At 40.7% G+C, this 22,813-nt stretch overlaps 1 protein-coding gene across 1 annotated transcript; it reads right to left on the minus strand.

Annotated features, from left to right (window-relative positions):
* Positions 1–8,628: 8,628 nt before the first annotated feature.
* Positions 8,629–22,813, minus strand: parapinopsina (parapinopsin a; the record flags this gene model as incomplete). Its single annotated transcript, XM_081394795.1, has 4 exons — positions 8,629–8,796; positions 9,536–9,778; positions 14,917–15,245; positions 22,546–22,813. 4 exons carry the CDS (start codon positions 22,811–22,813, stop codon positions 8,629–8,631), a joined length of 1,008 nt encoding a protein of 335 aa, XP_081250921.1.

Below are 22,813 nucleotides of genomic sequence, written 5' to 3' on the forward strand. Positions count from 1 at the left end.
ATTCAGTCGTGACGTGTGACTGGTATTTTACATGGTATTTTACTATATATATATATATATATCTTTTTTTTTTCTTTTTTTATTGAATTTTCAAAAACACAGAATTCAATATCAAGTTCTCGACACACTTCTTTTACACAGTATAACTTGAAACAAAAATAATTTAAATAAAAAGAAACAAACAAACAAAAAATTTACTTTGTGTGTGTGTGTGTGTGTGTGTGTGTTTAAGAGAGAGAGATAGGAGATATATCATATTTCGTTAAAGAAAGTATTGCTGTAAACTGACACATGCTGTTTATTTTATTTAGCATTGCCCATTTCATTTATTTTCAACCATAGTGATGTTTGTACATAAAGACATGAGCCGTATTATCAGACTCTTAAGTGTAGATTGTATGGCATACACATATCTGTTTTTTGAACACACTGATTCACTGCGTCTCTAAAACTGTAAAGTCTTGTACTTTCTTTAACTCACTGACAGTTGAAGTGAAACCACATTCTGTAGTGAAACTAACATCTGTCTGTCAGTAACACACACACACACACACACACACACACACACACACACAGCATTCCCCTGCTCACTTCACAAGCTGTTTTGTGAGTGAGTGGAGGCGGGGCTAATTTGCAATATCCTTGAAAATTATTTCTTCAAATATCTTGAGTGTAACTCGACACCCTTGCCTCATTTAGTATGCGCGGTTCTATGAATATGCAGATGAGCCCCGCCTCCACTCACTCACTCAGCTCAGAGATCCACTGGTTGGCGATCACACGTTGATCTGATTGGTTACAAGGTAGTTTGTGACGTCAGAAACACCAGCGATTTCAAAGCGTGTTTTTGAGACTGTCTTTGGTTCACTGCAGTTTTAAGGAGGAAATACTCAGCAATGCTGTCGACTTATGAACTTACACATGCTTTGTCTTAAAGCAGATTAAAAACACCACATTAAAAGCTGGATTTTCACCACAGGGGGACTTTAAAGAAAATAAAGTCATGTGGTAAAATTACATTCAGGCTATTGAAATGAATTAATGAGAGAGAAGGAGAGAAAGAGAGATTTATTAAGATTTACAAAACCTTCTTGGTGTTCACGATTCATAACTACACATTTAATTTAGAATTCAGGATTTAACAGTTCAGATTTACATATTCAGATTCAGGACTGCGCAGAGTTTGCATGTTCTTCATGAATGAATAGTTTTTATTATTGTGTCTTGCATACTACTGTATGCCCAGCCCTAATGGGCTTATAAGACACCAATACCACCAACAAAAGACCAGTTGTCAGACAGTAGGCACAACATACATGAACTTATTTAAAGGGATACTTCACCTCTGGGAAGATGAATGTGTATTTAACCACATAAACTCCACCAACCCGGTACCGGGATTTAAAATCTTTGTTATGATGTTCGTACGTTCTTTTAATAAACTTCCTTATATGGTATCAGACAATTCATGGTATCATTTTAAAGCTTAGAATCTAAGCTTTACAAAGAATAGCATCACTTTCGTTTTCATGATACATGTCGAATGAAATATTAGCTTAAATATGCATTGGTCCCAGGCAAAAAATTCCGCTTTATGATTGCGAAGAAATATTTCTACAAATATTTATTTTTTATATATTTCACAAAACAGTCAAGTCATATATCACAAGAAAGCTCTCATTCTAAGGAATTTGACGATGTAGATTATTACATTGTGAGACAATCATAGACCGAAATATCTTCAAAAGAATCGCGCAGTGAAATAAAATCAAACAGAGATGACAGATAAAAGTATCACATTCCTGCTCCGATGACGGCTTCAGTCAGCCGCAAACAGCCACATAATCTATATCACCTTTTAGCTTAGGATGTTATCTTTAAAATGAGACCATTTTCACGTTTCTGTGAGCTTTCGTTGGTAAGAAAAACCTTTTCGAATGAACTGAGAGAAGACGCGCTCTGAGCGCAAGACACTGGATCTCCAACTCATCTGTACAGGCGCGAGCCTACTTTGTGCTACTGCTAAGGAAAGTCATTTAGTATATATATCTACCCGGAACTAAGCTCGCGTCAGATATCAGAGAGAGACGGACGCGAGTTCAAGAGACAGACGGACGCGCTATGGGTGCGCTCACTTGATCACTTCCGGGTCAGCGCGCAAGCTCTCTTTGGAGTAAAATATTCGGGAGTTTGCGTGTGTTATTATAGTTTTTATAGTTTATGAACTGTTTTGATTTTTATAATTGCATATAGAAAGATAAAAGCAGTTATAAAAGCGATCTTTGGAAGTGCAACTGGTTTCTAAATGGACGTTTTGGAGAAGTTTTGAATACGCACTGACTGAGCTTTTGGGTACGTATAACCTTATGGTTTTTCAGCATTTACAATGTTTATATACATTTTTTGATAAAGTTATTGTTAGTTTGAAATGTGAAAGCACAGCAAACAATCTGATAAACTATTATTTGAAAAGAAATGTCTAACGTTTTGGAAATGGAAAGTATGATTGCGCAATAGCTTCCAACTTTCCATAAGTGGAATAAAATGGTCATTTCAGTAAATCTACATTTTGATATTGTGAAATGGATATTATTACAGTGCAGAAACTATGTATAAATAGTGGTTTTCTTTGTTTCATGTTCTGTTGAAGATTGGCACTGTTGGCACTGTTGGCACAGCTGGCATCAGATCTCCTGGAGGCTGGCTGGTGATGTTGAGGTGATGCACAACACAGGTGACAAATCTGATGCCAATATAATGAATGATATAAATCTGGAGGATGAGGATCCTGTTCTAGATTGTAATAGACCACAGATTTTAGGCAAATAATTTGTAAAATGATAAGTCTTGTATCTTCTGAAAGAATAAAATGATAAAAATCATAAAGCGCCTATTTTTTTCTTTCTGTTTATTATATCACAGACACCATATACTATAATATTTATCACATCCAGCAGTGTTTTATATAATTTCAAAGTGTTTTCTGTAAAATGACACTGGAATATTGCATATATTCCACTGTATATGGGTATGAGCAGAGTTTAGATTTGGGTAGGTGGATATTACATAAAAAAAAGGTAATAGTCCTCCCTTCTGATTAATATGCACATCTTTTTCATTTTTTAGTGTAGAGAAAAAATTCTTTTTTTCAGTGTTTGCTGGCATCTAGAGGAAACAGCCATAAGTGTCTGCATGTTGCTAGACCCCACAGGGCCTGAGTTACACACTTTCAAAAATTAATTTAAAATTAAAAAATCAAAAAGCGCCTATATTTTTTTGGTTTGATTACAGCTCAGACAACATATACTTAAATGTTTATCACTTTTGGCACTGTTTTATGAATCTGCAAAGGGTTTCCTGTAAAATGACACCAAAATTGTCTATTTTGGAAAAAATATGTGGAAATGGGAGGCTTTTCAATTTCGGTAGGAAAATCCAGGCGGAAATCCCCAAAAATGGTCGAGGAGTGTAAGAGGTTAAAATAGGTAATTTAAGTAGAAGAAATGTGAAGAAATTTTTGAATTTGGAGCTTTCTAGACTGAGAAAAGCCAGAAAATGTATTTTTGGCTTATGTGGATGAAAGACAACAACTCCCAGAATGCACTTGCTTCGCTGCCTTAGGAGGCCACGCCTACCGGTAAGAGTGCGCAGTTGTAAACAACAAAGCTAGCCTACGTGATGAGTTTGCCAGGGATTTACAGATCGCCCAAAATGTCCGGGATTCGGCTTTTGCGTTCTCCAGTCGCCATTCATCATGTTTACTGTGGCGAGCAGGACGAGGCTGATGGGCGCGGGAGAACGGCGCGAGGCCGGTGGCGTCATTACTGAGACGCGCCGGGTCTCGCATCTCTCACGGAGGAGCGGGTATTTTCTTAGCAATGCTATAACGCACATTAACCGATCACCTGTTTAGCGTTCATGTAAACACTACATTCAGATTCACCGATCGGAATGAACTCAGTTAGATTGAAACAAGAGGTGTGCATGTAAACAATGAATGGCGACCGCAGAACGCAAAAGCCGAATCCCGGACATTTTGAACGATCTCGACGGCCGGACAAGTCTGGGAAAAGGAGGATGGTAACCCCTACTACTCAGCTTTCTCCACAGAACAAGAGCCTGCTAGCTTAGCTTCCAAAGAAAGACGGCTGACACTGTGAACATTCTGTGAGTGAGATCCCTCTATGGGCGGGCTGAACACATGCGGAACAGCTCCTCCTACTGGCTGGAGTCTTCAGCCTCTGGACAGAAAATCCTCCGATGACGCAAAATGACGATTTTTGCATCATTGGAGGATTTTTTCCAGACAAAAAAATACATAAATCTCTCCTCTCAGGGGTGATGAGGGTGGAAAGCACGGTAATTCGAAAATACTACAGGTTTTCTACTAATACAAAGCTTAATGCTAAATCCTGAAGTATCCCTTTAAATAAACAAGTCTTCTGCCGCATCCAGACTTTACAAACAAAAGTAGCCAATTTAAACACATTAAAGGTCCCGTTCTTCGTGATCCCATGTTTCAAACTTTAGTTAGTGTGAAATGTTGTTGTTAGAGCATAAATAATATCTGTAAAATTATAAAGCTCAAAGTTCAATGCCAAGCGAGATATTTTATTTAACAGAAGTCGCTTACATCGAACGGCCCGTTTGGACTACACCCCTCTACTCCCTTCTTTAGTGACGTCACTAGAACAGTTCTTTGACTAACCTCCGCCCACAGGAATGCTCCCTCAACTCTACCGAAATTCGTTTTATAACTTACTGTGTTTACTCAGCTCTTACTGTGATTTTCTGGAGTAAAACTGACGCTTCATCTTTTGTGTGATGTACAATAAACTTTATTAAACTCATCAGTACATGTTTGATCATCATTCGGACCTGGTCCGAAACAGCAGACTTGTAGGCTGTTAATAAATAATGGATACATACAAGCAGATGACAGATACGTTATAATAACCGTAATTAAACTACTAAACTATACCTGTTCCATCTCTATACAGCACTCTGACTCTGTAGGCATTATTGTCCGACTCGAAATGAACGCCGTTACTGAGAGTTTCTGATATTATCATCATTCCGTGAGATGAAATTGTCCTGACAGACTGAGCGCTCGTGAAGCTCCGCCCCCTGTGCCGTCCAGCAGCAGCTCATTTGCATTTAAAGGGCACACACTAAAACAGCTCGTTTTTCTGAGCCCCAAAAAATGTCAATTTAAACATGCTGTAAAAAATGATCTGTGGGGTATTTTGAGCTCAAACTTCACATACACACTCTGGGGACATCAGAGACTTATTTTACATCTTGTGAAAAGGGGCATATAACGGGACCTTTAAAATTAAACAACCATTTCATCTTGTCGTCATCACTAATCCAGAACATTTCAGGCTTTTTAACAAACAATTCACCAAATAATACATTTCTGAAATCATCGTAACGTGGGCAATATACGCAAAATGAGTTTCATTTTCAACCTCTCCTAACTCACACAGTCTACAGAGTCTGTCCTCTTCGGGAGTTTGAGTGAACCTGCCAGTTTCTAAGGGGAAGGATGCCAGTTCGCAGCTGAGCCACCAAAGATCGTTGGTTCCTTGTCAAGTTTGCCTTTACATACAACTCTGTTTCATATGCATCTTTGATTTGGAAGTAAGTCCTTAGCTTTGGCTTAGCCATAATCCCAATCAGCCATTTATGTTTAAAATTTGACATCAAAATGAATCTGATGTTATTGACGCTACAAGGCAAATAATTACAGAATACGTACTGGAGTTGTACATCAGCAAAAACAGTCTGGAGCTCTGCAGCCAAGGGGGACTTGTTCTTACTCCACAGGAAAACTTTTTTTTTTGTTAGTCTATTTTCAGGCAGATTAATAAGTCGATTCCACAGTCTAACCATTTCACATTTCCTCTGGACTGATCCAGGAACCCAGCCCATATCACCCTGCGCTGCCAGCACTGGGACAAACTTATGAACCCCCAAGAAGCAGCGGATTGCACGATTTTCTACAGCGTCCAGGGCTGGGCTCTGCACGCCCCCCCACACACCAGTTTAACACAGGGGACACACAGGCTGCATACAACTGGGAGAACGTACCATAACCAAGATCTTTACAGACTTTTAACTTATGACAGAACCCAGGGCTCTACTGGCGGCAGCAGCTAGGATTTCAACTCCTCTGTCAAACAACATAAATTCATCAAATACAAATCTACTGGGTTGCATACTCAAGAACGGCATTACCAAAAGTAAAAACTTTTGTGCTTCGTAGAGTAACACCTTTCCTGAAGAGCATAATTTGCGTTTTTGCTTGATTTATAACAAGTCTCCATCTACAGCACCAATTTAGTAAAACATGTAACATTTCATTTATGAACAGAGAGAACAGGCTTGGGGACAAAATATCCCCGTTTTACACCAAAGGGAATACGAAACCACTCAGTCTGCTCATCATTCACCTGAACACATCCCACACAGGCTGCATACAGGGACTTTAATGCCCAGTAAAACTTCCCTTCAACCCCTGCCTGGAGAAGCTTCACACTTAACAAATCCCTGTTCACCCAGTCAAAAGCCTTTTTAAAGTCCACAAAACTGTTTTCAGTTAATCTAGTTCTGACGATTGTTGAGATGATATAAATACTGTATGATCAATACATGCCCAGTGTTTTCGAAATCCATTTTGTTCATCTACTAGATACTCTGTTGTTTCCAAAAAAATACTTAATCTAGCATTTAAAATACTAGAGTAGATTTTATAAACAGTGCTTATGAGACTGATTCCTCTGTAGTTAAGAGGTATGCGGGGGTCATCTTTCGCTGATTTAGGAATAGGTTTAATGATTGATTTATACCATGTAGAAGGAACAATACCGTTGTCAAAACAGAATTTAAATAAACCAAGAAGTATATGCCTAAGATGTGAGGACTTTAACACCTCATTTGGAATTTCCTCCACTCCCATAGCCTTCCTCAACTTGGCCTTATTGAGAGCATCGCTCACTTCTTCCAAGGTAATATCAAAATTCAGATAAATATTTATCACCCATAATTGATTCAAGATTTTCTTTTACTTGAACTGAGAGAACACTGAAAGCATGCAGGGTCAAAATCTTCAATATTAGTCAGACCTGAATATAAGTTTGAAAAATCCAGTTCCCATTTTTTCTCGCTCTTTTCTCAGTTCCACTGCACTATTGTCCATGACAACTTGTCTTGATTTTATATGGACCCAATTTATTAATCTCTTTCCAAAATTGTTGTGGATTACTTGTTTGTAAATGCTCAAATTTCAATGCTTGACCCCTATTAAACCTTCTTTTATAAAATCTTACATATTTATCAGAAAGTGACTGCTTCTGCTTATAATTTTCCCTCAAATCTTGCTTATTTTGAGGCGCTTTACACTTAAGAAACCCTCTCTCTGCTATTGTTCGCTCATTCCATAACTTTTGAAGATGGACATTCCAAAAGGGCTTTACACCCCATTTAAAATGTTTTTTATAAGATATGCTATTTTTACTTGAGTTTATTTTCCCTCTAATAAATTTACATGTATGGCCCAAATGTACATTACTAATGTTGGTGGCGTTTCACGTCTCCTTTGTGTTCCTTCATCGTAGCTGATTCCTAACATTAATCAGTCCATCATGGAAAGATGCTGCTAATGAGCAAGTCTCCATTTAATCAGCTAAATGCACAGACTCTCACTAACAATGACATATGGTGGAAGAATCGCCCGAGAATGTTATCTATAATAAGATTACATGGAGTTTTATGTGGATTAGCTCATTCATTTAAAGGGGTGGTATAATGCCCTTTTCACAGGATGTAAGATAAGTCTCTGATGTCCCCAGAGTGTGTGTGTGAAGTTTCAGCTCAAAATACCCCACAGATATCTTTATATAGCATGTTAAAATGGTCACTTTTTGAAGGTGAGCAAAAACGCACCGTTTTGTGTGTGTGTCCCTTTAAATGCAAATGAGCTGCTGCTCCCGGCACAGGGGGCGGAGCTTCAACAGCTCGTGTCCTTTTACCTCACACACACACACACACACACACACACACACACACACTGAACATTTCAAAAACTTTTAGCCTTTCATGTTCAAACCGGAGTCAGACGATGATGGAGAGACTCGAGAAGAAGTGACAACATGTAGAAGCAACAGGACATTTCTGAATGGTTAGTTGATGAATTTATGAAGCTGATGTGTAGTTATCTTCTAGTCATTGATTAGCATATTCTGTCTTGATAATCTATAAATCGTGTTCCGGGGGCGGGGTTTATGTAAATTCTAGGGTTGGTGATGTCACTAACCCGGGAGGAATGTGGTGTAGTCTCTACCAGCCGTTTGTTGTAGTCCTTAAAAAGCCATTTCTTTAAAAGTAAATATCTCCCTTTGCTCTGAACTTTGAGCGCTGTAACTTTGCAGATGTTGTTTATGATCAAACAGCAACATTACACACTAACTAAAGTTAGAAAAGTCAAATCATAATCAACCACCCCTTTAACTATTCAAATGCATTATACAACCAATTAAAAAAAACAGCCATAACAGAGCAAAGCAATCATGCCAGTACATGACAACTGCAGTGACACCATGAAGAGAAAGCTGTCCTGCTCAGTCCTCAGTCCTGCGTCTGGGAGGATCCGGGCGAGACCGTCTGGGAGGATCCGGGCGAGACCTTGCTGCTCCTGCTGACGGATGAGACTGTGGTCTCTCTCTCCGAGTCTCCCGGTTCTCCGGCCCACGGGTTTCTGCCGCACAGGAGGAACGGCACGGCACGGTCCCGGAACTGAGAGACAGTTTCAGATCAAACATATCAGCTGAAAACTTCATTAAAGTGCCCCTATTATGCTGTTTTAAAGGCTGCTAATGTTGTTTTGGCGTCTCCTACAATAGATCCACATTCATCCATGATCAAAAACACTGTAATGTCCTCATAATCTGCACTGCAGCGTCAGCTCTTTCCTCTCAGTGTCTGAAACGCTTCAGTCTCTCTAAACCCCGCCTCTCTGAGAGCTGCTCTGCTCTGATTGGTCAGAAAGCAAACGCTCATTATCATATCTGAATCCCAGCTCTTGATCTCAGTGATACGAACAGTAACGATGACGTGGGTTTCACCGTATCAATCTCATATAATAATATAAATGAACAACATGTGGTTAGTGTTAGGAATATGGTTTGGTTCAGGGTTAGTTGCATGTAATTATGCATAATAAGCTATGATAGTATTCAACACTGAACTGACTTCAGCCGAAATGCATAATTTTCCTGTTATCTCTGTAAAGCTGCTTTGAAATAATCTGTAATATACAAAGCTGACTTGACTTGACATGTAACATGGATATATACATTATTTTCATGTTTCACACAAAATATTTGATGTTGATGTTCATGAAACCCTGCAAAATGTTTAGTTTCAGGCAGAAGATGCTGATCTTATACTGTCTGTCTCTCTAAGCGTATTCCCATGCTCAGTTCAGCTCTATCTCTGACGATCTGACGATCTGATGATGAAGTTCACGACTCACCTGTCTGTTCATGAATATGTAGATGATGGGGTTGAACACCGTGCTGCTCTTGGCCAGGTACACGGGAACTGTGGCGATCACGGGGTCGATGTACAGGTCGGGGTCAGCGATCACAGACAGGGCGAGAGCGGCGTAGGGCAGCCAGGTGAGCAGGAAGGCCATCACCATGACGACCACCATACAGGCCACCTGTGTCTCGGCCCGCGAGGTGCTGCCGCCCTCCGACATCTCCAGCCGGCTCACCTGCACAGGTACAGCACATCCTCAGCGGCGTCGGGCTCTCATCGACAGAGGTACAGGTGAGAACCAGTTTGAAACCGTGACAGCTAATACATTACTAGAACTCAGGCAAAACCGTGACAAGGATGACAAACAAGACAGAGACACAATACAGGGAATAGAACAAACAAGAAACGTCCACCACAGTTTGTAGAACACATGACAGCCTTTACATGTTTCTCATCTTTCCCTCGGGTCATTTGGAAAAAATAATAAAAAATTGAGTGTTCATCAGAGGACTTTTGTCGCACTTGAACCACCAATACACCAAAAAAATGTAATGGATTCGAGGAGTTTTGTGACTGAAATAAAAAAAAGTAATGAATCCTTCCATCACGGGTCAATCTGACCCCCTTAGGAATGAGTGGAATGTGAGGAATGCTTCAGTTCACATAGAAAAACCTGAAAATGCTCAAAATTCAAACTAAAAATGCTAAAACTTACCAAAAAATTATTGTATAATGTCTACATGTGTATCTGAATGCACACTGAAGATAACTGGCTTTAGGACCCAGAGGAACAGCTCATTTGCTCCATATAGAGATATAGACCGTATGCGCCAGAGAAACATGCGCAGAATCTTCAGAATATTGTCTTTGAACTTCCGTTTTTGCGGTCGCTCTGTATATCTCTATGGCATCGCTGTCCAGGAGTAATTAGCTTTTGAAGTGGATTTACTTAATGTAAAGTTAACGAAAGTTATCATAAGGGTTGTAATGTTTAAAGCAGATGTCTCTGTTCATTCATAAATACGCAAGATCACTGTGAAAATACAGACCGGAAGTCAAAAGACAACGAGCACTGCGCTTAAAAGGAGCGGGGCTACATACGAGCTATAAGGCCATCTAGAGTCATGAAATATCATGTTATATTATAATCTTTCCACAAGAGGTCGGCAAAGACTCCCAATGTAAGACATTTACAGCTGCATTAAAAGGGTCATTCATGAAATTGTGCGTTATTTTGAATTTAAGTTGAAAAAATGTGAGGAACGTGATTAAATTGCTATTTATTTATTATTTATTGATCAAATCTAGTAATTTAACGGTATAATCTTAGGGTTTTGCGTCATTTTGACCCGCGAGGGAAAGATGTTACAAAGTGCGAGGGAAGGATGAAGATGAAGTGCTGTAAACATCTATAAAACACACTACAATTTTGATACGGACAACTGTGCAAAACGACTTCCTCCCTCGACAGGAACATGTGGTGCGTTCAAGTCCTCCTGGGAAGTTCGTACTTGCGATGTGGGAAGTCGTGTTTACGATGGCATGTGTGTTCAAGTCACTTTCGTCAGAGTAAGATGGCAGTGTTCTTTCTCTTAATTAATTAAGTCAAGTCAAGTCAAGTCAACTTTATTTATATAGCGCTTTTCACAATACAGATTGTATCAAAGCAGCTTCACAGTATTAAATAAAATAGTACATCAGTGTATGTTTCTGGTGTAAAACATCCACGTTTGGTAATGCAGATCAATAGCACTGTTGAATCGATTAATCAATTTAAGTATCCCCAACTGAGCAAGCCAAAGGCAACAGTGGCAAGGAACCGAAAAACTCCATTAGGTGACCTAATGGAGAAAAAAAAACCTTGGGAGAACCCAGGCTCAGTCGGGGGCCAGTTCTCCTCTGGCGTTTATGAAGTAGAGACCGGATTTAACTGTAAGATTAAAATATTATATGAATGCCTGGCTGAAGAGATGCGTCTTTAATCTAGTTTTAAACTGGGAGAGCGAATCTGAGCAACGAACAGTATCAGGAAGGCTATTCTAGAGTTTTGGTGCTAAATGTGAAAATGCTCTCCCTCCTTTGGTGGACCTAGATATCCTAGGTATGACCAAAAGCCTCGAATTTAGTGATCTTAAAGAACGCGATGGATTATAGGGCGATAGAAGATCCGTTAAATAAACTGGAGCTAAGCCGTTTAGGGCTTTATAAGTCAGTAGCAATACCTTGTAATTAATACGGAACTTTATAGGTAACCAATGTAGTGATGATAAAATCGGTGTTATATGGTCAAACTTTCTTGATCTAGTAAGAACTCTAGCGGCGGCATTTTGGACTAACTGTAGCTTGTTTATTGAGGATGCAGGACAACCGGCTAATAAAGCATTACAGTAATCTAGTCTCGAGGTCATGAATGCATGAACTAACTTTTCTGCATCAGAAACAGATAGCATATTACGTAGCTTAGCAATGTTTCTAAGGTGGAAAAAGGCTGTTTTTGTAACATATGAAATATGATTTTCAAAAGACAAGTTACAATCTAATATAACACCCAGGTCTTTTACTGTAGAGGATAAAGTAACAGGACATCCTACTATGTTAAAGTTGTATTGAAGGAGGTTTTGTGGGCGTTTTTTTGAACCGATAAGTAGTACCTCTGTCTTATCTGGATTTAATAAAAGAAAATTGTGCGTCATCCAATCTTTTATATCTTTAACACACTCTGTCAATTTGGATAATTTAGCGTTTTCATCCGGCCGTGATGAAATATATAGTTGAGTGTCATCAGCATAACAATGGAAACTAATTCCATGTTTCCTTATAATATTTCCAAGTGGCAGCATATATATTGAGAATAATAGAGGGCCTAACACAGATCCTTGCGGCACTCCATAGTTTACTGGAGTTATGATCGATTTTTCTCCGTTTAAATAGACAAAATGGTAGCGGTCAGATAAATACGATCTAAACCAGCTTAATGCTTGTCCTTGAACACCAGTATAATTTTGTAGCCGATCTAAGAGTATTGTGTGATCTATAGTATCGAACGCAGCACTAAGATCAAGTAAAACTAGTATTGAGATACAGCCTTGGTCAGAAGCTAAGAGTAAATCATTTGTGATTTTAACGAGCGCAGTTTCAGTGCTATGATGCGGCCTGAACCCAGACTGAAACTTTTCATAGGTGTCATTTTCTTGCAAGAAAGAGCCCAGTTGGGTGGACACAACTTTTTCTAATATTTTGGACATAAAAGGAAGATTTGAAATGGGTCTATAATTTGCTAGATTATTCGGATCTAATTGTGGTTTCTTAATTAGTGGTTTTATAACTGCCAATTTAAATGTTCTTGGAATATGACCTAAAGATAAAGACGAGTTAATAATATTGAGGAGAGGCTCTTCCACTATAGGTAACACTTCTTTCAATAGTTTAGTTGGTATGGGATCTAATAAACATGTTGTTGTTTTAGAGGAAATGATAAATTTATTTAACTCTTTTTGTTCTATAGTTGTAAAGCACTGTAATTGTTCTTGCGGGGTGATAATCGAGGCTGGGTTATAAGGCGCGATTGAAGATTGAACGTTTACAATTGTGGATCTGATGTTTTCTATTTTCTCAGTGAAAAAATTCATGAAATCATTACTACTAAACTGTAACGGGATATTTTGTTCAGGTGACGTCTGTTTATTTGTTAGTCTCGCCACGGTGTTAAATAAGAACCTAGGATTGTTTTGGTTATTTTCTATTAGTTTGCGGAGATGCTCAGCCCTGGCCGCTTTTAGGGCCTTTTTATAGCGTGACGTACTGTCTTTCCAAGCGATTCTAAAAACCTCTAAATTAGTTTGTTTCCATTTACGCTCTAAATTACGGGTTTCTCTCTTTAGAACACGAGTAGTATTGTTGTACCATGGTGCTTTAATTTTCTCTCTGACCTTTTTTAGTCTCATAGGTGCAACAATATCCCATTTTCCAGAGAGAATGGTGCTCATAGTGCTGGTTAATTCCTCAAGTTCATCTGTTTGTTTGGGTTCACTGAGCAGCTGAGACAGATCCGATAAGCAATTTGAAAAATTATCTATGGTGGATGGAAGGATTGTTCTGCCTAATCAATAACGCGGCGCAGCATGATATATTACCGGGGTACGTAATATGCAAGTTACCATGTAATGGTCAGTTACATCATCACTTTGCGGAATGATATCTATATCGGTTGGATCGGTTCCATGTGATATAATTAAATCGAGTGTATGATTAAAACGATGAGTTGGTCCGGTAACGTTTTGCTTAACCCCAAAGGAGTTTAATAAGTCTATAAACGCAGCCCCTAACGTATCATTTTGATTATCTACGTGTATGTTAAAATCTCCAACAATTAATATTTTATCGACATTGACCAATAGATCTGAGAGAAAATTTGCAAATTCTTTTAGGAAATCAGCGTAAGGCCCTGGTGGTCTATATACGGTAGCCAAGGCTAAAGATAATAGGGATGTTTTTCTATCATCTAAGAGCGTAACATTTAGTACAAGTACTTCAAATGAAATAAACTTATAACCCGTTTTCTGAGTAACATTGAGAAATTACACAAAAATACAGCAAGGTTCTTAAAGGGTTAGTTCACCCAATAATGAAAGTTCTGTCAGTAATTACTCTCCCTCATGTTGTTCCAACCCTGTAAGACTTTCGTTCATCTTCGGAACACAAATGAAGATATTTTTTATTAAATCTGAGAGCTGTCTCACTCCTCCATAGGCTTCTCTGGGATCGAAACTTGCTGGCCCAGAAAAGTTATCAAACACATCGTTAAAATAGTCCAAGTGACTACAGTGGCTCAACCACAAGTTTATCAAGTGACGAGAATACTTTTCACGCGCAAAAAAACAAGAAAAACAACGACCTTATTCAACTCTTTATTTTCATCTGTGTGGGCCTGAATGAATTCACGTAGTGTAACAGCGCAGCGCTTCTGGGTTGTACGTCCCAAAAAATGCTTTTTTATGTTTTTAATTAATTTATGAAGCCACTGCACACGTTATCGTTACATATTACATTGTTATATTATAATACCATCATAATCTGTGCAGGCAATTAGCTTACTGTGCTGTAAATAGAAAAGCCTGACAATATCACTGCTAAACCTTTAAGTACTGTGGTATTCTGTCATGTTTCTCACTGACACGCCCCAACCCGTACAGATCGGTTCATGTGCGTTCAACCCGTACGACCTTTATGAGATGACTTGAATGCACCGATAGTGTCGGCCCAGATCCAGTACACGTGGCCTCAACACGCACCAGATGTGGGCCGACACTATGTTGCTTCTCTATTAGCAAACCTCCTCTTAGTCTTCATATTTTCCTGAGCGAGTGGATCTACCTGTCTCAGGGTCCACAGGAGGCAAGTGTAGGACACGATAAGGACAGAGAAAGGCAGAGCGAAGCAGAGAAGGAAGTAGCAGATGATGTAGGAGACGTTGGCCCAGTTTCTGCTGTACCAGTCCGGAGCACAGCTGGTCCTCACGCCCTCCAGCTCGTACGCCCCCCACCCGAACAGAGGTGGTGTGTTCCAGAGGAACGACCAGAGCCAGGCCGCCACCACCCCGGCCACCGCATGCCTGGTGCTGAAGCTGAGCGAGCCCACGGGCCGGCACACCACCAGACAGCGCTCCAGCGAGATGATGGCCACCGAGCACAGGCCCGCAATACCTGTGGGAGAGAGTTTTTCTGTATTTATGTATATTGTTGGTCTTTTATAGCCTGGTTTAAACCAGACCCTTCTCAGTTGAAACTGAGTGTAGGGTCTGGAGAAGCTATGTAGACGAATCATTTCCAAAGGGGCGTCACCAACCGACGTAGCTCAGCTTGATTGACAGGTGATCTGACCAATCATACTTCGCCATCCGCCATTTTGTCCGACAAAGCAGTCAGGAGAGTAGATTAACATAGGAGAACTTGAACTTGAGTGTACTGACGCCTTTCCGTGGTTAAAACAACATTCCTTCTTATGTTTGTTCATGTTTATTTGAGGCTATAAATTATCTAGAAGGAAGAGATGATCGGTTCACAAGAACAGCTTTAACTGATGCTCTACAGCGATCTGTCACGGCACATTAAAGAGCAACAAAACGGTATTTATTGTTTAAATTTCTTTTAAAAAATTACCAAATTTGAAAGCTGAGACTTTGTTTAATATGTTTAATATCAAACGTAACCGAAAAGTAGCCTGCTCTGTCCTGTCTGCCAGCGTGTTGTCAGTCTCCTCTCTGCTCCGCGATGTATTTTTCACTGCGTGTGCGTGAGAACTCCTTCAGCGTCGCTGCGCTGTCGTCATCATGTAAATCCCTCCCCAAACGTTTCTGATTGGTGCCGCTATTTCGGCGGCACAGAAATGAGTTTGAATGGGCTCTTCTCCAGACTATCCTGGAGAGAGAATGAAAATTCGCCAGAAGTAGTCTGGGTTTTCCCAGGCTAGGTCTTTTATGTACACATGCTAAAACACAAGCAACAAAATTTCCCTAAGGGGATAATAAAGCAATCAATCAATCAATCAGTACAAGCAGCTTCACAGGGAAATCAGTGATGCAAACTTCATCGAATATGAGAGAAATTCAAATTCTAAAAAGTTGTAAAATTTGCAATAAAGAACAATTTTAACTCTTTTCCCGCCAGCATTTCTTTCTTTTTTTCTTTTTCTTTTTTTTTAAAGTTGCCAGCCATCGCCAGCGTTTTTGATCATTTTCACAAAAGCCCCCAGAATATTTTGTTGTATGAATATCTGAACATGCAATAGAAAGAACACACCCTCTGCTTTTAAACAAACAAAACCTGTTTTATTTTAGCATTCTTTTTTAATCAACACTTGAATGTGTGTAAGTTTCATAAAAAAGCTCATTTTGAGCAAAAAATGTAGTCGATTGAGTCGATCGGGTTCATCAACACTCTCAAAGCTTCAGTCGTTAGCTCTTCATGGTTCAACATTTCATTCAGTAACATTAGACAGTTTTGATTTATATGCTGTTTAATGTTGATGATCACGTTATTTTACAGTAGCATATGATTACATATGATATCGCTTGTTTCTGCTTCTTCTTCTCCTGTGTTTTGATCAGGAGATTCAGTACTCGTTCAGTGGATGTGTAATAGCGCCCCCTACCGTATAACAGTGAAAACACGGAAAGCCGTAAATTTCTGTAAATGGCGGGGAAAGAGTTAAAAGAATAATAGTGTTATTATTCAGCTAAATTCAGTTCCTTTCAGTTCAATAACTGTGTAAAGTTCATCAATTATGAAATTAGTTCAACTCATCTCTACAGAAGACTATAGTGTTGTAGTTCACTTTGAGTCAGTTCAACTGTAAATCAGCTCTAAAGAAGACAATAGTGTCATTATTCAGCTCAATTTCTGTTCTCTTGCCCATAACACGCTAGCATTCTGCTAATGAACGCTGATTGGCCAGTGAAGGACTGATTACGACCAGAGATACCGCTTGATGGCATCGTGGCATCCGAAGCGGGACCAGAAACAAACAAAACAAAAACTCTTCTAGCACGTGTGTTTACCTGTGTCGGCTGTGTCGTGTGTTTGCCTGTGTCAGCTGTGTTGTGTGTTTGCCTGTGTCAGCTGTCAAGTCAAGTCAAGTCAACTTTATTTATATAGCGCTTTTCACAATACAGATTGTATCAAAGCAGCTTCACAGTATTAAATAAAATAGTACATCAGTGTTTGTTTCTGGTGTAAAACATCCACGTTTGGTAATGCAGATCAATAGCACTGGTGAATCGATTAATCAATTTAAGCATCCCCAACTGAGCAAGCCAAAGGCAACAGTGGCAAGGAACCGAAAAACTCCATTAGGTGACCTAATGGAGAAAAAAAAAACCTTGGGAGAACCCAGGCTCAGTCGGGGGCCAGTTCTCCTCTGGCGTTTATGAAGTAGAGACCGGATTTAACTGTAAGATTAAAATATTATATGAATGCCTGGCTGAAGAGATGCGTCTTTAATCTAGTTTTAAACTGGGAGAGCGAATCTGAGCAACGAACAGTATCAGGAAGACTATTCCAGAGTTTTGGTGCTAAATGTGAAAATGCTCTCCCTCCTTTGGTGGATCTGGATATCCTAGGTATGACCAGAAGCCTCGAATTTAGTGATCTTAAAGAGCGCGATGGATTATAGGGCGATAGAAGATCCGTTAAATAAACTGGAGCTAAGCCGTTTAGGGCTTTATAAGTCAGTAGCAATACCTTGTAATTAATACGGAACTTTATAGGTAACCAATGTAGTGATGATAAAATTGGTGTTATATGGTCAAACTTTCTTGATCTAGTAAGAACTCTAGCGGCGGCATTTTGGACTAACTGTAGCTTGTTTATTGAGGATGCAGGACAACCAGCTAATAAAGCATTACAGTAATCTAGTCTCGAGGTCATGAATGCATGAACTAGCTTTTCTGCATCAGAAACAGATAGCATGTTACGTAATTTAGCAATATTTCTAAGGTGAAAAAATGCTGTTTTTGTAACATATGAAATATGATTTTCAAAAGACAAGTTACAATCTAATATAACACCCAGGTCTTTTACTGTAGAGGATAAAGTAACAGGACACCCTACTATGTTAAAGTTGTATTGTGAGAGGTTTTGTGGGCGGTTTTTTGAACCGATAAGTATTACCTCTGTCTTATCTGGATTTAATAAAAGAAAATTATGCGTCATCCAATCTTTTATATCTTTAACACACTCTGTCAATTTGGATAATTTAGCGTTTTCATCCGGCCGTGATGAAATATATAGTTGAGTGTCATCAGCATAACAATGGAAACTAATTCCATGTTTCCTTATAATATTTCCAAGTGGCAGCATATATATTGAGAATAATAGAGGGCCTAACACAGATCCTTGCGGCACTCCATAGTTTACTGGAGTTATGATCGATTTTTCTCCGTTTAAATAGACAAAATGGTAGCGGTCAGATGATCTGAACCAGCTTAATGCTTGTCCTTGAACACCGGTATAGTTTTGTAGCCGATCTAAGAGTATTGTGTGATCTATAGTATCGAACGCAGCACTAAGATCAAGTAAAACTAGTATTGATATACAGCCTTGGTCAGAAGCTAAGAGTAAATCATTTGTGATTTTAACGAGCGCAGTTTCAGTGCTATGATGCGGCCTGAACCCAGACTGAAACTTTTCATAGGTGTCATTTTCTTGCAAGAAAGAGCCCAGTTGGGCAGACACAACTTTTTCTAATATTTTGGACATAAAAGGAAGATTTGAAATGGGTCTATAATTTGCTAGGTTATTTGGGTCTAATTGTGGTTTCTTAATGAGTGGTTTTATAACTGCCAATTTAAATGTTCTTGGAACATGACCTAAAGATAAAGACGAGTTAATAATATTGAGGAGAGGCTCTTCCACTATAGGTAACACTTCTTTCAATAGTTTAGTTGGTATGGGATCTAATAAACATGTTGTTGTTTTAGAGGAAATGATAAATTTATTTAACTCTTTTTGTTCTATAGTTGTAAAAGCACTGTAATTGTTCTTGCGGGGTGATAATCGAGGCTGAATTATAAGGCGCGATTGAAGATTGAACGTTTACAATTGTGGATCTGATGTTTTCTATTTTCTCAGTGAAAAAATTCATGAAATCAGCTGTGTTGTGGGTTTGCCTGTGTCAGCTGTGTTGTGTGTTTGCCTGTGTCAGCTGTGTTGTGGGTTTGCCTGTGTCAGCTGTGTTGTGTGTTTGCCTGTGTCAGCTGTGTTGTGTGTTTGCCTGTGTCAGCTGTGTTGTGTGTTTGCCTGTGTCAGCTGTGTTGTGGGTTTACCTGTGTCAGCTGTGTTGTGTGTTTGCCTGTGTCGGCTGTGTTGTGTGATTACCTGTGTCGGCTGTGTTGTGTGTTTGCCTGTGTCAGCTGTGTTGTGTGTTTGCCTGTGTCAGCTGTGTTGTGTGTTTGCCTGTGTCAGCTGTGTTGTGTGTTTACCTGTGTCGGCTGTGTTGTGTGTTTACCTGTGTCGGCTGTGTTGTGTGTTTACCTGTGTCAGCTGTGTTGTGTGTTTGCCTGTGTCAGCTGTGTTGTGTGTTTGCCTGTGTCGGCTGTGTCGTGTGTTTGCCTGTGTCAGCTGTGTCGTGTGTTTGCCTGTGTCAGCTGTGTCGTGTGTTTGCCTGTGTCGGCTGTGTTGTGTTTGCCTGTGTCAGCTGTGTTGTGTGTTTACCTGTGTCGGCTGTGTTGTGTGTTTACCTGTGTCGGCTGTGTTGTGTGTTTACCTGTGTCGGCTGTGTTGTGTGTTTGCCTGTGTCGGCTGTGTTGTGTGTTTGCCTGTGTCGGCTGTGTCGTGTGTTTGCCTGTGTCGGCTGTGTCGTGTGTTTGCCTGTGTCGGCTGTGTTGTGTGTTTGCCTGTGTCGGGCTGTGTTGTGTGTTTACCTGTGTCGGTTGTGTTGTGTGTTTACCTGTGTCGGCTGTGTCGTGTGTTTGCCTGTGTCAGCTGTGTCGTGTGTTTGCCTGTGTCAGCTGTGTTGTGTGTTTGCCTGTGTCAGCTGTGTCGTGTGTTTGCCTGTGTCAGCTGTGTTGTGTGTTTACCTGTGTCGGTTGTGTTGTGTGTTTGCCTGTGTCAGCTGTGTCGTGTGTTTGCCTGTGTCGGCTGTGTCGTGTGTTTGCCTGTGTCAGCTGTGTCGTGTGTTTACCTGTGTCAGCTGTGTCAGCTGTGTCGTGTGTTTGCCTGTGTCAGCTGTGTTGTGTGTTTACCTGTGTCGGTTGTGTTGTGTGTTTGCCTGTGTCAGCTGTGTCGTGTGTTTGCCTGTGTCGGCTGTGTCGTGTGTTTGCCTGTGTCAGCTGTGTCGTGTGTTTACCTGTGTCAGCTGTGTTGTGTGTTTCCCTGTGTCAGCTGTGTTGTGTGTTTGCCTGTGTCAGCTGTGTCGTGTGTTTGCCTGTGTCGGCTGTGTTGTGTGTTTGCCTGTGTCGGCTGTGTTGTGTGTTTGCCTGTGTCAGCTGTGTCGTGTGTTTACCTGTGTCAGCTGTGTTGTGTGTTTGCCTGTGTCAGCTGTGTCGTGTGTTTGCCTGTGTCGGCTGTGTTGTGTGTTTGCCTGTGTCGGCTGTGTTTTGTGTTTACCTGTGTCGGCTGTGTCGTGTGTTTGCCTGTGTCGGCTGTGTCGTGTGTTTGCCTGTGTCGGCTTTGTCGTGTGTTTGCCTGTGTCAGCTGTGTCGTGGGTTTACCTGTGTCAGCTGTGTCGTGGGTTTACCTATGTCAGCTGTGTTGTGTGTTTGCCTGTGTCAGCTGTGTTGTGTGTTTGCCTGTGTCAGCTGTGTTGTGTGTTTGCCTGTGTCAGCTGTGTTGTGTGTTTGCCTGTGTCAGCTGTGTTGTGTGTTTGCCTGTGTCAGCTGTGTTGTGTGTTTGCCTGTGTCAGCTGTGTTGTGTGTTTGCCTGTGTCAGCTGTGTTGTGTGTTTGCCTGTGTCAGCTGTGTTGTGTGTTTGCCTGTGTCAGCTGTGTTGTGTGTTTGCCTGTGTCAGCTGTGTTGTGTTTACCTGTGTCAGCTGTGTTGTGTGTTTGCCTGTGTCAGCTGTGTTATGTGTTTGCCTGTGTCAGCTGTGTTGTGTGTTTGCCTGTGTCAGCTGTGTTGTGTTTACCTGTGTCAGCTGTGTTGTGTGTTTGCCTGTGTCAGCTGTGTTGTGTGTTTGCCTGTGTCAGCTGTGTCGTGTGTTTGCCTGTGTCAGCTGTGTCGTGTGTTTACCTGTGTCAGCTGTGTTGTGTGTTTGCCTGTGTCAGCTGTGTTGTGTGTTTGCCTGTGTCAGCTGTGTTGTGTGTTTGCCTGTGTCGGCTGTGTTGTGTGTTTGCCTGTGTCGGCTGTGTTGTGTGTTTGCCTGTGTCAGCTGTGTTGTGTGTTTGCCTGTGTCAGCTGTGTCGTGTGTTTGCCTGTGTCAGCTGTGTTGTGTGTTTACCTGTGTCAGCTGTGTTGTGTGTTTGCCTGTGTCAGCTGTGTTGTGTGTTTCCCTGTGTCAGCTGTGTTGTGTGTTTGCCTGTGTCAGCTGTGTTGTGTGTTTGCCTGTGTCAGCTGTGTTGTGTGTTTGCCTGTGTCAGCTGTGTTGTGTGTTTGCCTGTGTCGGCTGTGTTGTGTGTTTGCCTGTGTCAGCTGTGTTGTGTGTTTGCCTGTGTCAGCTGTGTTGTGTGTTTGCCTGTGTCAGCTGTTGTCGATGTCTCGAGAGAAAAGAAAGTGCAGAGCTGAAAGCACCAAAGTGACTGCAGGATTGCCGTATAGCAGTATCTCTGGTCGTACGATGTGTATGGCGTCATTGACACTTTAAAAGACTTTTTAAAGCAAATAAGTGACTCTAAAAATCTAACACCCAGCAATGTGTAATTTCTCTGCATCTCCTTTCGAATACAACGTTCAAATTACTAGACAAAAAATGAAATCCTGAGAAAAGTGGATTTTGAGGGGTATAGCGCCATAGACCTCCATTCATTCTGCACTCGTCCTGTGAGCGCCCTCATATGGAATCAGAGTGGAACTGCAACCAGTTCAGAAGCCGGAAGTTTACTGAGAGGGGAAGTTCTCCCCTTATTAGACATTCTCTGATATTTATGATAGAAGCTGCACAGTGTCATTCACACACACATTAAACACAATGGAATTTTAAAAATGCAATAAACATTAATTTAACAACATTAAATGTAACATAAAACCCTAATGTACATAACTGATTAGAGAAAAGCTATGAAGAAACATATTTATTTCAACTAAAATACATAAAATATGAAGAGTCACGCAGGGAATTGTGGGAATGTCAATTTACACTTTTTCACTGTAAATTATACAATGACGTTCATTTTCACTTCCAAAAACTAAAACTGTAACATCACATTAAATGTACAGTTAGATCTATCACAGTTATTCACCGTATATAGTATGGAAACTATAGTCTTTTACCGTTAAAATCATGATGATGAAACTGGACTATTTCACAGTAAAAAATAAAAACCGCTATAAGGTATGCTCAGAAGGATGCTCACCGAAGAAGGCGACGGCGAAGCCCTCCAGCACACACCCCAGCCGGCCCAGGCTGAAGTAGCCCATGGCATTGGTCAGTGTGGTGGGCAGCCCTCCGAACACGGCACAGCCCAGATCCGCCACGGCCAGGTTCACCAGCGCGAAGTTCAGCGGCTGCCGGAGCTGCCTGTGCCTCAGCGTCACCACCACCACCGTCACGTTCAGCACGATGCCACACACCGAGAACACACCCATGATGACCGCCAGGATCGTGTAGCCCGTCCGTGGCAT

This window comes from Scardinius erythrophthalmus (assembly GCF_964197995.2).
Source record: "Scardinius erythrophthalmus genome assembly, contig: HAP1_SCAFFOLD_219, whole genome shotgun sequence".
In the NCBI taxonomy this organism is placed as follows: domain Eukaryota; kingdom Metazoa; phylum Chordata; class Actinopteri; order Cypriniformes; family Leuciscidae; genus Scardinius; species Scardinius erythrophthalmus.